We start from the raw sequence: 17,372 nt of genomic DNA on the forward strand, positions 1-17,372 counted from the left end.
CAAATTATAAACTTTCTAAAATGTTGGAGGAAATTTAACAATGGTAATGAATAAATATATTTAAAATCCAGACACACCATCACCATTCCATACAGTAATGGATTTATAAAATTTTGATATGATATAAAATCCGTTCTGATAATAATAATTTATATCAACCACATCTTTTGTAGTTTATTCATTTTCATTAATAATATCTTTATACAGAAAGAATAATTCACTTTTTTAGTAACACTATTTACACGTGTTCATTGAATTAGTTGGAAGACGTAAAATTATGTAATTTCGTAGCTATTGCGTATTATGATATAACTAATTAAATAAACGTTAACTTATCACATTCAAGTAAAATACACAATTGCTTAGAAAAGTTGTTTAATTTTGTATTCTCTTTAAAAATGTTCTGCAATCTGTATTACCATACAAAAAAATAAAAGTTAACATTGAATGAAAAAAATATACGAATTACGAACGCTTCACTTATGTTTTTTTCTAATTTTCCTGTCACTAAAACTGATAATTTGATGCATAATTCGTGTGCAACAGTTATTTTGACATAATATTGTGGTCTATTATGTGCTGTTATATTGTATCGAAGGCTTCGGGTGCTAGTTGTAACTAAAATCAATAATAATCAGTGAGCAACAAAGGTACGCTGTGTTTGATTTAACATAGCATATAACCTGTGTTTAACGCTGGCGTCCGGTTGGCGTCTGTCATAGTTAACACGAAAGTGTCTAATAAGTGTTATTTTGTTGCGATGTAGGCGTGGAAATGGACATTTGTACGACAACAGACGGATCAACTCTAAGCAGTTTCTGTTTTTAGTGTTCAAGATGAATTATGAAGCAGAAAGAGCTATGAATCAAAAGCGATTGAGGATGGAGGGTGAACCGGGGCACGGTGTCGTCCAAGGGAATGGATTGCCGCTCAATTATATAGGTGAGCGGAGTTCACGTACATTTGAGCGGGAAAAGATGTGACTAAGTTTTTATGTGTACTTTGTTTTGTTGTAGATAACGGTCATCAAATTCCGTATCAACCATATGCGGGCGCGTATAATACGCATTATCCGCCACCTGACGCGTTCGCGGCTTACGGTCCGCCCCCGCCCGGAGGCTATGCGCCACAGAATCTGTCGTACGCGCCGCCGGCACACCAAAACTACGCGCATCATCAAACCTTCCCGCCACAACAACCACCTCAGCCCCAGTTACATATGCCACAATCACATATGGGTATTCACCTATTAACTAATTTATTTTTAATAAAACCTTTTTTAATTGACTATACAGGTTAAAACAATTGCAAAGTTATCTTAGAATCTTTTTTAGAGCTTCTTTTATTCTTTCAATAAGGATTGAGGAATGCATTTATGTATAGTATGACATACTTGAATTTAAGAAATGTTTGCAGTTAATTTTCTACTCGACTGAGATAAGAAAAGAAATTTGATTGTCCAATAAATCTAGTTCTGCTAGATTGATTACTATTCTTGCTTGGGTAACTCTACTGGATATTGTGAATTAAACTTGTACCTTTTGTTTTTAATTCTTTGAAAAAACATATGATAAACATTTAAATAGAAACCCTGTTGTTTTAAAGTCCATATAAAAGAAGCTTTATGTTTTAATTATCAATTCTTACATTATTGAAAATATTAAAATTGTAGTAAAATATTTTATGTAACTCTCACATTACAGTGCAAGGATATGGTCCTGATGTGGTGCATAAACCGGCCTGGGCACCACAGCCACAGCTTCTTGCCCCATTGGATGCACAGAAACCAATAGATGTGAAACATCTAAAACCCGAAATAAAATTGGAGCCGACAGACGCACAAAAGAGATCACATCCTGAAGCAGAAATAATGGTGTGTTCTGGAAATATATTTTTATAATTCACTATATGTGGAAATTTTGAGGAATTGTATAAGAAGCTAATTTCTTAATAGCTAAGGCATCAACACATCTACTCAAACACACACACACACACATATATATATACACACACCCACGTATACATATATATATATGTACATATATATATTATGTATAGTATATACATATGTGGTTAAAGCAAAATAAGTTTATTTTGTTCATAGCAAGAAATTATTTAATGTATCAAAACAAAAACTATACAAAATGTATTACAGAAATTACTTTAGAAAACTCTTTTTTTATATTATATCGTGATTTGATATATAAATCAAAATTTTAACCCTGATGAAATTAACAATTTCAAAACATAGCTTAATGGAGTACCTCCAAAAGGTAAAGCCTGTTGTGTAACATTTTTACTTTAATAAGCCCGACTGTATACTTGTAATGTTCTGAATAAAGAGGGAAAACTCTGATATTATGTTGTGATTTTGGTTTAAAGTGTTTCTTTAAGTTTTTTATGTATTACAAGCATGCTATATATTATATAATATCTTGAACAAGAAAAAAAGGTGACTATATATTTACATGCTTATGATATTGTCAATTATTCCAGGGCGGAGATCTTGACCAGCCCAAAATAAAAATAAAAACCGACATATTCAAGCCGGATGATTTAGCTCATAGACCGGATATAGAAAAACCACACGGTGAGTTGTTATTTATTTTATTAAAACTATTTTCTGAATCAACCTTGCAGAGAAGCTCTACATAGCACATAGGGTGACCTTGATCACTCATAAGGCTGATAAATGACCTGTTCATGGACCCAAAGATGAATATGGTCACCAATGTAGCTAAAAAATGTTGTATCCAAAAATCTATAGATGCTTCTTGGGTAATTCTCCCCACTAGTTATGATTGTTGACAACATAAGACTAGCCATTGTAACAATCTTTGGGGGAAGCCAATGTATTACAGCATGTATCTGTCAGCTGACATAATGATGATGCTATTTTTCAATGATCATCCATCTTTTAATGATTGTGGTTAGCAATTATTTACCCTAGCTAATTTCATGTATATTTTCCTGCCACAATTCAGATTATTACCTTACCAAAACTTTTGCTAGATTCTTAGTTCCCATGGATATAAGCAAATAGGCAGATAGGTGTGCATTCATTTTAGAGGAAAAAGGAGAATTTCCCTTACAGGTGCCACATAAGTTGCCATCACTGTATTTGACACTTTGTTCAAAAGTCTGTGAACTTGCCAATTTTTAAATTGGTGTAAATTCATTGTTTTAGCACAGATGGGATATGTTTGTGTAGGTTTGGAGATAAGCACTTCCTCTTGTGTGAAGCAAAATTTTGCATGTATTTACTTAATTTATACTTGGCTAAGATTTTCTTATTTTAATTTCAGACATAACTCAAAAGCCATTGGAAGTCATACAGAAACCTCTAGATCAGCAAATTCAAGGTGAGATTTTTTTATTGCCCTAGAAAATATTGGTAATGATAGCCATGTGTAGATCAGTGGTGAGCAACCTTTTTAATTAACAGGTCAATTTAAATCATGAAATTATTTGCTGGACCGCCCATAATGTAAGACTTATTAATGCTGTACAAAACTTTATTATTATTAAATATTAAACTAAGAAAATATACAGATTTTAATGCAAAATAAAATTAAACAAGATAAGGGAAAAATATATATATGTGAAAATTTTAATGAGAAATTCTGCACCATTTTTTCTATACAAGAAATTTTGTTATAATTATTTTATAACAATATATTGGTAAGAGAAAGTCAATAAAATTAATTCAAATTTAAAAAAGATTGAAGGGCCCTATAAAAAAGTTTAAGGTAGATTATTTATATTAGTACAACCAGGAATGCCTATAGATATATAAAAGTTTATATATATTTATAAATATATATATATACAGAAATTATATAAAAATAAAAAAATCACTTTTGTTTGTCTAAGAAGAACACAAGAACACATGTAACTCGGAGATAATTAAACCTTTTGACAAACAGGCCCAAACTAGGGAAAAAAATTACCTGCCTTCCTTATGCTCCGGATGTTCAAACGACAATTTTACCTTACTTTTTAATCACAGTGGTATATATATAAATATATCATTATCAGGTCAGCCTATAGATACTTACTGCAAGGCAAAGGTCTCTTTAAAAGATCGCCATGATGACAGATTTTGCACTGTCCGTATCTTACGACTTTAATTATGTCTTTCGTCCACCTTGCTGGTGGTCACTTCCCGAGAACCTTTCAGTCAGTAGTGTTACAGAAACCGCTGTACCACTCCTTAGGTGAGCGCGCGGTGAGACAAGAGGTAGTATCGGTTACTCCATTCCATTTCAAAAGTAGTAAAAAGGACTGTATATGATCTATTTTTATAATTTTCAGATGATACTCAACCAAAACTAATTACAGACAGCCTGACAGGGGATAAACCATTAGGTAAGTGTAAAAAGTATTATTTATTCATGAATTCAGATTTCATATATTTTTATCATTAATCCCTTATGGAGTAAGTTAATCTTGTTGTAAATAATAATTGTTGAAAAAAAAAAACTAATTGGATTCATGTTTGAATTACACTAAAGTATGGAGGTGGCTTTAATGAATTATTCATAAGAGTAGTTTGTCATCTTAAACACCTGTTAACATACCAATTTCTTTTTATACTAAATTTCTTTCCATAGTAGGCCAACAACAATTTTATTGAATCTCAATTTCTCACATGGATGTGAATAAATGAAAAATAAAAACTTTATCATGTATTTGAATTAAAAGTTACATTTAAATCAAATTAAAAATATTGTGTTTAAATAAGGAAAGCATACAAATATAAAACCTTTACATTCATATATTTTTACTGATCCTGTTTAAAGATGAACAAGTTGATATGCTATCCAAAAATAATTTTACTTTTTAGTTATATATGGGTAAGATTAATATTAAGAAAAACTAATAGTTGAGATGAATTTAAATAGGTGTATATAAAAAGTAAGGTGAAATTTTCACTTAAAGCTCCCGTGCATATAGGAAAGCCATATAATTTTTTTCTTAGGTTGGTAGGACTGACTAAAATATTTGCCAAACATCTGTCAGTCATAAGTTGGAATATCATTTAGCTCAGCCCAAACCACTTTGAAGAATGTTTTTTGTCTCAAACTCGTCAAGTCTCCATTTGTCAATGTCATGTTGCACTGGTTCTTCTAGACTTTAAGAAAAAGTTACTCATATTGTACCCCAACCATCGTATTCAACTGATTTGGCTCCATGTGACTTCTCGCTATTCAGCAAAGTCAAAAGGCAAATGCGGGGACGAAGTTTTGTCATAATTGAGGAGATAAAAACTATATCGAAGAAGGTATTAAGGCTGTACTGGAAAAAGACTGTTCAAACTGTTTCATGGATCGGAAAAATTACAGATTTGAAAGAATAAATAATTTACATTTTATAAACAAATTAACTTTATCTTTATAATAGTATATCTTATGCTCCCATGCAATGATTTTTAACAAGTAAAACTAAACAGTTGATAATCTAAGATAAAGATATGTAGTATATATTTCTTTTAGTATTTAGTATTTTTAGTAACAGTTTTTAATAATATATGCAAATGACACTGTGCTTATTGCTTATTCTCGGTTGATGTTGATGCAGTTAGCCCAGGGGCTTTTGATTAATGGGAGTTGAGTTCAGAAGCGGAAGTGTCTGGGAACTTAAAATGACACTGTGGTGCATTTAGTGTTGATGTTGTAGGGCTCCATGTCTGACTGACAATCAAATACACCCACTTCATTCATCATACAATATAGTCCCACATCTGTTAAGTTTAGAACACAAAGTGTCCTATATATTATTAAAATACAGATTCTACATTTATCTTTTCTATCTCCCCCATTTTTGGGGACCTCTTGTTCATACCTATATGTTTGTATGTTTTATAAGGGTCAAAAATATTTTTTCACTTTTAATCCTAATTTAATTTTATTTGCTTTACATTTTCTTTTGTTCACAGTATGCATCATTTATTTACATTTCTTTCAGACATTACAGTACATTAAAATGTCGATATGATTGGTTTATATAATGAGAGTGTTTTTATAAAATCACTGTGTCTCTCTGTTAATACAGAAGCGGCAAAATTGGAGGGTGTGGATAAACTACTACCTGGTGATTTAACACGACCTACGGAACTGGGGCCTAAACCCGTAGACAAAATGTGAGTTTTTGAAAAATTAAAATCTATGTAAAATGAAATTGAACAATCCGTGTTAAAATTAAAGAACGGTACAAGTATAAAATTTAGATGTTCTTAAATTAGTAGTCTTGAGGAACCACATAGCAAGAAACAACTTGGCGTGAATTACTGAGCGTCAACTAGATTTATGTTGGGATATATGTGTGTGTAAATGTTTTAGTACCTAGGCATCAAGATAAAGAAAAAAGTTTTGATATCTGTATCCTACTTTGCAACATATATGGCTCCAAAACTTGAGCTCTAATAAAACCACACAGAGAGTAACTGGCTAGATCTCAGTGAACAATGGAAAGAAGTTTCCTGGGGATAAAACTAAAGGAGAAAGTCAGGAATTTATTGTACATCATAGACAATTAATAGAGGAAAACAAGAAACAATTCATATGGTACAAGAGGTGGTCTTGTCGTTCGAGGTGATGTCTACCAGAGATAACCTTTGGATGGACATGAGAGATATCAAAGAAAGGGCAGTTTAGTGTGGACATACATACAAACACTTACATTAATATACACACATACATACAAGAATACTTATATATTACATAAATACCAAATGCCACACAACATCCTATTTTAGAGGCCAAGTATTCCTTTACCATTTTTTTGACATATGATGAAGAACAAAGTTAACCAACGTCCTGACTAGGATTGATCAACAACAATGGAGGATGGGTTACATGCTCTGAAGAAAAGATGAAAAATGAAGTAAAAGGTTGACTGTCTGGTACCTCTGGCTATAGAAGCTAGAGGAGGATGACAGGACGAAATTATAACGACGTAAGGCCGCCTGTGGCTCAGGGTTGCAGCTGACTGGAGGCATACACATACTCCATGTTGGAAGAAAGGCCTCCTCCAACATACCTAAGGCACACCGGAACTAGAGATACTTTAATGTTAAATAAATTAGTTGAGTTAAAAAATTTGTGTCGGATCAATCAGACACTTCGCGACGTTTAAATCATGAAAAATACCTCAGATTATGAATAGAAGAAAACTTAACAGGGAAACTATAACTTTTTCCTCAGGGGCTTTACGGACATTATCAAACTATATTCCAAACAAAGTCCCATAACATACAATATGTTAATTAAATCACACCTGGAATATATTGTTGAAATATGAGGATTGGGTGTTGCTATTAACTTTAAACTTCCTGCAAAGAACGAAAAATAATTTAAACATAAAACTACCACAATCACACTAACAACAAATTGAAATTTTGAAATTTTTCGCGAGCCGAAATTTAATACGCACTTAAAACACGCAACGTATATTTTTTTAACAAAACTATATTTATTGAGATTATATGACAAGTAAAAAACAAAATATGTGCATTGAAGTTAGATATAATGCCACATGTATATGACAGCACTCCAAATAATATTTAAGATGCCGGTTAGTTAATTAATATGAATTAATAACAATTATCAACAACCAAAAAATGGACGCAAGTTAGTACTGCATATAACGTAAGTTGGTGAACCCAGTATGGGTTCCCAGGCAGAATCTAGTGTGCGAGAGAGCACGGTATAGGAATGAGGGAGACAGACTACTGTCACGCGCTCCCATATTCTAGTTAAGCAAATCACACACACACACACACACACACACACATATATATATATATATATATATATATATATATATATAAATATATGCAATTTTTACAATGGACAACAAGCAGGATCTACTAGATTAGACTCTGAGCACAATTTTTTTCTACCTACATTAAGCCATTGTACTATGAAAATATAAGCACATTATTAGTAAACTCTTTGTAGGAAATATAAAACTAATTAAAATAATTATAAAGACAATCACAATTTCTCTAAAATATTTTTTAATTTTTTTCTTCTTACTATTGGACTGCGACAGACAGTAATTTTTTATAGACTGTCCAAGCAACTAGTTGAATATTAAATGCTAATTGAATATTGAACATTATGAAAATGACAATTAAATTTAAAATATGTCAATTTTTCTCTTTTACAATTTTGTTGCAGTGATGAGGAGAGGAAACCGTTCAGTAGTCCAGAAGCGCAGAAACCAGGCCTTACACCTGGAAAGGCACTTACACCTGGTCTAGAGGTAAATTTTTATTATGGAATATATCTGTTTTAATGCAGAGGTTTACAACCGTTTTTCTCTTTGATCAGTTTCAAATTTTAGCTTCATTTGTGCCATATTTCAAGATGCGGCAGAAATGTTGGTTAATTATTGATTGTGCTGTGGGTGTTAAAAGATAAATTTAGGGACTTAAAAAAGTGATTCCATTCAATTTTATTTTTTTGAGACCTACTCACACCATATTTCGTTTGAACAAGTGTTGCGGACGTGGGTGGTGCCTTTCAAGTTTCGTAAGATTAGAATGAATATGGAATATGTAGATTTTGAAGTTAATAAGTTCAAGTGATGAATTATGGATTTGGAATGTTAGTTGCTTCCGATAGGCCTTATCAGAAGGCTTAAGTTCACCCAAAGAGCAACGAAGAGAGCTATGCTCGGAGCTGCGATCCGCAAAAGAACCAAGAATATTGATGTAACTTGAAAAATTGTTTGTCTGATGTTGGAGTGGGCATGGCACATCGCTCGTTCAACAAATGGCCGTTTGGGCCGAAAGGTTCTCGAAAGACGATCACAAGCAGATATACGCGGTATGGGAAGGCCTACTAAAATTTTTGTAATTTATGTTAAAATTAATATTTCAGCCAAAGAAGAGGGGTCGACCAAAGGGCTCTACAAATAAACCTAAGCCGCCAGGAACGCCTGTGCGACCGTCGAGTGGAATCCCTGGCGCTCCTCCGCTGCGAGCTAGTGCTCCGGGCACTCCCGGCCCTCGAGCCTCCGCACCTTCACCTCGTCCGAGACACCCCACCTATCAGTACGCTGTTAGGCCATGCAGAAAGGACTTCTCAGGGATCCAATTTAGAAGGTCACTATTTTTTTCTTATATTTATGCCCAAAAAAAATTAAAAAAAACCTCATAGGTCTAATGTCCATATAAAGTAAAGTTCCACAAGATTGTTTAAATAAATCTTATAGTGTTCAAGATTTTTTGATTGATCAAAACATATGAAGCTTGGTTCGTTGACTCATTTACATGACTGATATCATACTGTACATATTATACATTAAATTTCATTTAAAAAGAGCAACTGTCGAGCTTCTAGCTGTCTCTTCTTAGATCATCATCCGTTATGTCAAAATAAGTATTGATTCAAAAATGCGTGTAAATACCTACTAGAATAAAGTATTTTAAATTTGAAAATTTGATTTTTGGGCCAGTTCGTAATAAATGTACAATAGTTGCAACATTGTTTTTTATTTGTTTTTTATGTTTTGTACTTACGGGTTAAATTCTCCTGTACAATTTTTTGTAATTATTTTTTCTTGTTTTATAAATACTTAGGTATTGATTTTATTGGTACTTTTTTGTAGTTTTTTGGTCAATGTCCTAAAATACCATATGTCATGTGTATTTTACACGATTTTTTTAAACATTTTTCTAAGTTACGTATGTAATCTGTAAATAAATTGGTTGTATTATATTTGTATACGTTGCGCTTGCACAGGCGGTGGAGCGACGACTGCCTGGATTCGTCGCACATCCCCAACGAGGTGTACTTCGGCGACGTGCCCGTGTCCATGCAGGTGCTGTTCAACTACTACGACGCGAACGCCGAGCGCGAGCGTCTCGCCGCGCAGGCCGCGCACATCGCCGCACAGAAGGCGGCCGCCGCCAAGCTCGCAGCGGCCAAACTGCAGGCCCGTGGCCTCATCTCCAACGAGGTCGGTCCGCACCGCCCCTACGCTCGTCATCTACACGCTTGCCAACTACACGCTCACCAACTACTCGCTCGCCAACTACACGCTCACTAACTACTCGCTCGCCAACTACACACTCGCCAAATACACACTCGTCAAATACACGCTCACTAACTACTCGCTCGCCAACTACACGCTCACTAACTACTCGCTCGCCAACTACACACTCGCCAACTACACACTCGCCAAATACACACTCGTCAAATACACGCTCACTAACTACTCGCTCGCCAACTACACGCTCACTAACTACTCGCTCGCCAACTACACGCTCGCCAACTACACGCTCGCCAACTACACGCTCGCCAACTACACGCTCGCCAACTACACGCTCGCCAACTACACGCTCGCCAACTACACGCTCGCCAACTACACGCTCGCCAACTACACGCTCGCCAACTACACGCTCGCCAACTACACGCTCGCCAACTACACGCTCGCCAACTACACGCTCGCCAACTACACGCTCGCCAACTACACGCTCGCCAACTACACGCTCGCCAACTACACGCTCGCCAACTACACGCTCGCCAACTACACGCTCGCCAACTACACGCTCGCCAACTACACGCTCGCCAACTACACGCTCGCCAACTACACACTCGCCAACTACAAACTCGTCAAATACACGCTCACCAACTACTCGCTCGCCAACTACACACTCGCCAAATACACGCTCACTAACTACTCGCTCGCCAACTACACGCTCACCAAATACACGCACGCTACCTACACACTCGCCAGCCACACTTACACTAGTTGTCACCTTGACCCACATTTATCGATTTGTGATAGTCACCACATCAACTCCTCATAACATTTCTCCCTCAACACATTCCTTTTCCGCCACATCGCTTACTGAACACTTCTCCACATAGCCTACTAGAAGGCTATGTGTAGTAGGTGACATGGAGCCGTCTCCTCGTCACATTGCTTTCATTGCACACTCACTACAACGCTTTTTTGCTACATCGCTACCTCGAATATCCTCTATCTAATTCTCTCTTCTCCATTTCATCACATAGTTCCTTTGGTCTTCCTAACCAAACTTTTAGAACAGAAACAAAAATAATACGTTTATAACATTTTGCGTGCGTCGTTTAAATATTTATTTGACCTGAATCGTTTTTACTCAGCAGGTGACGACGGTGGACTCTTCATCATCGGATGACACGAGCGGTTCATCAGGCAGCGGTTCTGAAGAGAGTGATGATGTAAGTCAATGTAAACTTGAATAAGGAATTTTCCTAGTGATAGAATCATAGTTTCAGCCCATAGACGCACACTGCAAGGCATGTGCCTCCCGCAAAGATATCAATGGAGAGATATGCCATAATAGCGACCCTTCACACGTTTGCTATCGCACTGTGAAATTATGGTACGCAGAAGAAGCTGCTGCCCATTCTTGGAAATTTTGTTTGTGAACAGTGTCTAAACTGTATTCAAGGAAAAAAGGTCTGCAACCTTCGATCTCAAGTCTCCTCTACCGCTGGGTTACCACTGCTTATGATGACAGAATATCCAATGGAAAATTAATAAATACTATTATAATTAATTTTTTTTAATTGCTGTTTGCCTTTTGGCATAAATACCTCTCTACTGGGTGTAAGGTTTAAATTAGAAATTTAGGCGTAAACTCATATTCAACGCTTCACAAACAAAATAGTTTTTATTATGATATTTGTTGTAATAGTCTAGGAGATAATTTGTAAAAAACCTGACGTCATAATTGTTGCTTTATTGAAGGCCATGTTAAATCTTCTGAAGAAAACAGGCAGTGCTGAAACTACAATGTTATCTAAGATATGCATGTATTATAGCATCAAGATGTTTTTAACAATAATTTATACAGGACTTACCTTTAAAACGCGGTCCGGGTCGACCGAAAGGCTCCAAGAACTCAACACCTCGTGTCCCGGGTACTCCTGGTACTCCAGGAACGCCTGGCCGCCGAGGCCGTCCACCCGTTCCACCAGAGCTCCGTCAACCCGGCATTACTGATATGAAAAAATTCTGCAAGGCAGCTGGTATACGGTTTGACTACAAGAAACTTGTCGAAGGTAAACATTTAGTTTTTTTTTATGATTTATATGAAACAATGGTTTAGGCTGTTGGTCCCGAAAGGTTCTCGATCTACGAGAATCGGAAACATAGTGAAGGTCGCCGGAAGATGCTGAATGCGTGCCGACCGGTCATCGTGGCGATCTTTAACGGAGGACTATGCCTTGCAGTGGGCTTCTGTTGGCTAGAAACGACAAGGCATAGCTCATTTATGTTAACCAACATTCACTAAGTTATGATCAATGACTTACCATGAAGTTCCGTAAAAGTATCAAGCATTTGGTATCTTCCAGGATGGGATTTTGGGTTGTTCGGTGTCGAGTGTACCTGGCATATCATCGCACTGGTCGCATCCTCTGTCCCATTTTTTAAAGATGAGTATGGTATGCAACCTTGAGCTTAAAAGACCCACCGCCACAGTGAGAGGGACTGCGGGTGGTCTTTAACCGGGAAATACAAAGCGCACAAAGCGACCACCCGGTGGCTTTTAATGGATAGGAATCCCACATAACCCTATCTTCCCCCCAGAAGTAGGGTATCTTGAACATCCCAAAGATATCCCCCCATAACCAAAGAAATAGGTTAAGTTAGTTATTGACTGTATATTGTAGTAGTCCAAAGTAGAGTAAATGGCTGCTAAGTCTTCAAATGTCTTCTTTCTTCTACATAAAGTGATCGTAACATTATGAAATCAAATTAAAAAAAAAACATCCATTATGGGTTCTTCACAAGATGTTTTTCGAAATTCACATAACTATAAAGGTGCTCAACTTGATTCTAGTTATAATGAAACTAGATTGTTCTAAAAAAATTATTGGTGTACTCAAGTGATGACAGTGTATAAGTGAAAAAATAAATAAAATTATTTTTTATACAGGCTGCACAAAGAACAAGGAACGTGTGGCGAAAATGTTAGAGCTACTCACAGCAGCTGGGCTGGAGGGTAAGCCGACGTTGGAAAGTTGCAGGGCGTTGAAACAGGCCAAGATGGACAAGAAGGCGCAAGAGAAGCAGGCCAAGAAGGAAGCTAAGGTCAAGCACAAAGACGACGATGGTGAGTGAAAGAGAGACTTTATTATATTATTGATAGTTTCTGGATATGTGCTTTAGATTTCATAGGTTATATGGAAACGTTTAGTTTAGTATCCATAATGTAAAAAAAAATTGTAGATGAAATAATATGTTTGATAGATGGCGCTAGCAGATATATAGATGTATAAATAAAAAAATATTATATCAAAAAGGACTTCTCAGTATAAAATACCCTTTTGTAGGCAGAGGGGTCAAGTATAGTTCACAGAATTCTCCTACAGTTAATCATCCAGTTTATATTTTTAGAGTTATTGTGAAAGCCTTATATAAGTTACTTGGATTCCTCAATAATTGAGGATTTTGCCAGATCCATATCTGGCACTTGCCGTTGCGAACCCAGTGCAATGATGTCCCTGTTAAATAACAGCCATGAATTTATACTAAAAAGTTACTAAGTCCTATTAAAATGAAGTTGGTAATACTCTATTTAAATATTGGTATATTTTATATTATAATACACAAGGCAGTATTTCTTGTAGTTAATGTCGGATGTAACAGTATGAACTGTGTTTCAGCTGCCTACATCTTCGACTCTTATCTCTTTCTCGCATTATTAAGGCTTTCTTAAAAATATACAGAAAGTAAATAAAGAAGAGAGGTTTAAACTAAAACATAAGGGTAATACAAAAATGTTGATATTCATAGTGAAGACCATGTTCAAGCCATTTTGTGTATCTGGTTTTCTTTTATACCTTTATTTGACTGTTATGTCGTTAGATGCTGTTTGAAATTTGGATCTGTCAGATGATGATGGAGTCTTTATTAAGACTGGGACAAAGCCCTCCGTCATTGTATGCTATTCATATAATGACCTTTCATTATTAAAACATTACAAGCCATGAGAAGGTTACATGGTCAAGGTTATAAAAGGTTGGTGTCCAGAAGTAGTGGGATTTTAACACTTACATTGAAACACGAATACCATTTCTGAAAATTTCAGTTTCAATATAAATCAGAGAATAATGGAGAAGGCTGTGTTCTGAACTTCGTTGTGTGATTGAATCAGAAATTAGGAGATCCGTAGAACCTAGGTCACCCATGTAGAATTGCATGTCTGAATTTGTCGGTAATGGGAGAGACACATTGCTCTTGAAACTGTGGGTAGTTTGGATTGAAACTATTTCGAGTGGCGACCAGGAGCTAGTAGATGTGGCATGGGTTGACCTTCCACTTGGTTTCTTGGTTGACTATGCCCGTAGGTTGCGGAAAGTCGGTCATAGTGGCGATGATGTCTTACATGATGGTGATAAGGATCGTTTGGTTCAGCAGAGTCAGCGAGCAGCATATCTCGGCGAATGACGCGCGGCGCGACCGGTGTGAAGCCGAGACAGCGCATCGTGATCTCGTCGGACGAGGAGGACGACACGCCGGCTGCACGCCGTACGCTCTCCAAGCTGCGTTCCAGCGTTAACGACGATTCCGATTCCGACTAGGTGAGCTCCTGGAGAACCTCTAGGCAGGATACCATCACAAGCTGCCCGAGATTGAGTCTTATTCCGTGATAGACCTATTCAATACATTAATTTTACAAAACAAAATTTTTCACATTCAGAGAGCCAGGTGTTTTATTGGTCCTTAAAACCCACATCTATTGTTAAAAGTAACAGTTTATTATTACCGCTAATTGTATTGTTAAATGGATAGTTTCATTTTAAAAAATGTTTTGTGATGTTTACATGTTTAATGGGCATGCCTCATCATTTTGACCAAGGCTGTATGTCATTCACTGTCAATTTCTAGATTTAATACATTAATAAAAGTATTTTGCGATTACATAAAATAACAGACTTATGACTGTTTATTTCTTTGAGAGAAGCTGGATGCTGGCGTTTCCAACTGGTCTTATTGGAAATCTGGGCGGCATATATCTAGCAGTTGACGTCTAATTACTGAAATGAAATGATGATGAACAAATATTACATTGTTACGAGTCTTAAAGTAGCCACATATAAACGCATCTTTACAATTATTGATGTCTCACTACAATAATATTTCTCTTTCATTTGCCTATAAAAATGATTTAGTCTGCTATTCATTTCAACTTTCAACCTAAAACAGTGTTTCCCAACGTGGGCTCATGCCCCACAGGGGGGCAATATGATTGTTAAGTGGGGCAATTCGAAAATGGATTTAAATCCTTTCGCTTTAATATAAAAATTATATATGTTACACAGGGGGGTGTAAGAATTTTAAAAAGGGTTAAGTGGGGCATGGCACAAAAAATGATAGGAAACACTGCCCTAAAGTGTATTATGTTTCATCGATTATTGTTTATGTGGACAAGTCGTGTAGCCTAATTTTAAAATTTTAAGTACAAATTATCAAAAGGAAAATATTTAAAGAGGCAAAACAAAATGTAATAAACCAGTGATTGTTTAATAAATATACTTGTTTAAATTTTAGTAGTGTTTTTAAATATTACTTTTTGACGCAGGTAACACCGGGCGAAAGTGTTGCAATAGACAATATACGCCGACCGGCAATTGGCAAGTGATTACGTTAAGTGAAAGAAGAACCTTCTAGAAAGTGCTTCGACGAGGTTCCAGAGGTTTCTCTAAAAGAGACTATCGCAGTGCGATCGCTCGCGCAACTGTTTCCTACTAATTTTAGGTTTTACGTCAAAATTTTAGGACGAACATGGGCGAATAAGAAATTAGCTCGTAGGAAATTATAGATTCGCCTTTGTTCATACGAGGAGTTAAAAAGAGAAGATAAACTTCTTTTGCAATGACTTCTTATTCTTAACTTCATTGCTTGATCATTGATCAAGACCTTCTAGGATACCTTTGGTTGAGGGCTTAACGAGTTGCCTCCACAAGTCTCTATGATCTGCTTATCTGAGTGCTTCCGTTATTGTGAGACTTGTCACCCCTATACAGGGTCCACCCATCGGATTGGTGAAAGCCTTCTTGGTCTCTTTTCCTCCGTCAACCAGCTTTTCAAGATAGGTTGTGTTGTGTGGTTGAAGTAGCCTAGACAATGTTTTTTATATAGAGTTGAATGGGAACATATCAACATTGGTTCTCCTGGCTATTCATAGCGTTCTTCACCAGCACCACATTTTAAAAGCATCAATTTCCTCCTATCTGACGTACGTTAGAAAAAGTGAAGGTGGTCTAATATGACATGGGGTGACAACAATAAAATTTCACAACTGCTAGATGCTTCTAGAACTAATTTTAACATTCATATCAGAGAAGCTTCTGTAATATATGACTATAATGAAAAAAAAATAAGATGTCATGTCTCGATACTACAAAAGAAGTTTATTTTCCCGATCTTATATAAGTACATGATCACATTAATTATGATTTTAATTACATTTTATTTATAATGATTATTTTAATTTGCATTTTAATCGTTACAGACAGAGATACACTGCTTGTATTTTACTGGTCTGTTTATTTGATATGTGAGTATAATACATTTGAGTGACCAATATGACCTATGATAGCTTCATAGAAGATAGCGTTAATTTATATTAAAATAAAGGCAAGCCTTTTTCATTTTTGGTAGCTTTTAGTAACGTGCATATGGCAACTCAGGAATTATAAAATAACAATTTTTTATTACGCACAAAATTTTCAATATCTTATAAAATTGACATTTTTAATAGTTTCGAAGATTACATGAGAAATATACAATATTGATTTTATTATATTTATTCTTTGAAAAATAAATATTAATGATTTTTTCCATAAATCAACGACAGACCATAATCTGGTTATGGTTCAGAGAATGGTTAGTTTGATGAATAGTGTTAATTTATTTTAAAATGAAGCAGCCAAACCATATACAATATCCGACGATAAATATTGCATATCGACCTTTGGAAAGAGACAATCGGCTAATTTCAGCTTAGTAGAGCGTTATCTCTGTCGCACGACTGAAAAAACGTCACATAGGGAGTGTTCACGGAAGTTCCAAGGTTTCTCATCGTAACATGACAGTCAAAATAAATTAATTAAATTCAAATTCAAAATATTTTTATTCGAGAAGGCAATTTTGAATCGACAATTATTTTAACATAAGCGGTGCCAATAGCTTGGAATGGTAATCTGAGAATAGCCGGTCAGAAACATAACAGTTACTGTTTTGTTTTATTTGATTGAATTTAAATATTTTTAATGTGTACATTCTAATATAGATCATAGAAATGTGTCAAAAAATCATGTTCCACATGTTTCGATCAATTAAAAACTCTTGAATGCTAT

At 35.6% G+C, this 17,372-nt stretch overlaps 1 protein-coding gene across 1 annotated transcript; it reads left to right on the top strand.

Annotated features, from left to right (window-relative positions):
- The first annotated feature begins 513 nt into the window (after positions 1–513).
- Positions 514–16,720, top strand: LOC137924347 (collagen alpha-1(XXVII) chain-like). The gene is made up of 16 exons (XM_068767741.1): positions 514–650; positions 829–942; positions 1,017–1,238; positions 1,704–1,873; positions 2,497–2,590; positions 3,306–3,362; positions 4,315–4,368; positions 6,055–6,142; positions 8,184–8,268; positions 8,889–9,112; positions 9,753–9,969; positions 11,145–11,219; positions 11,858–12,065; positions 12,944–13,120; positions 14,428–14,591; positions 15,593–16,720. Exons 2-15 carry the CDS (start codon positions 837–839, stop codon positions 14,589–14,591), a joined length of 1,941 nt encoding a protein of 646 aa, XP_068623842.1. The 5' UTR covers positions 514–650; positions 829–836; the 3' UTR covers positions 15,593–16,720.
- Positions 16,721–17,372: the final 652 nt, after the last annotated feature.

This window comes from Battus philenor, unplaced genomic scaffold (genome assembly GCF_028537555.1).
Source record: "Battus philenor isolate CCGP_79_NKW_IND1 unplaced genomic scaffold, ilBatPhil1.0.hap1 SCAF_23, whole genome shotgun sequence".
Taxonomy (NCBI): Eukaryota; Metazoa; Arthropoda; class Insecta; order Lepidoptera; family Papilionidae; genus Battus; species Battus philenor.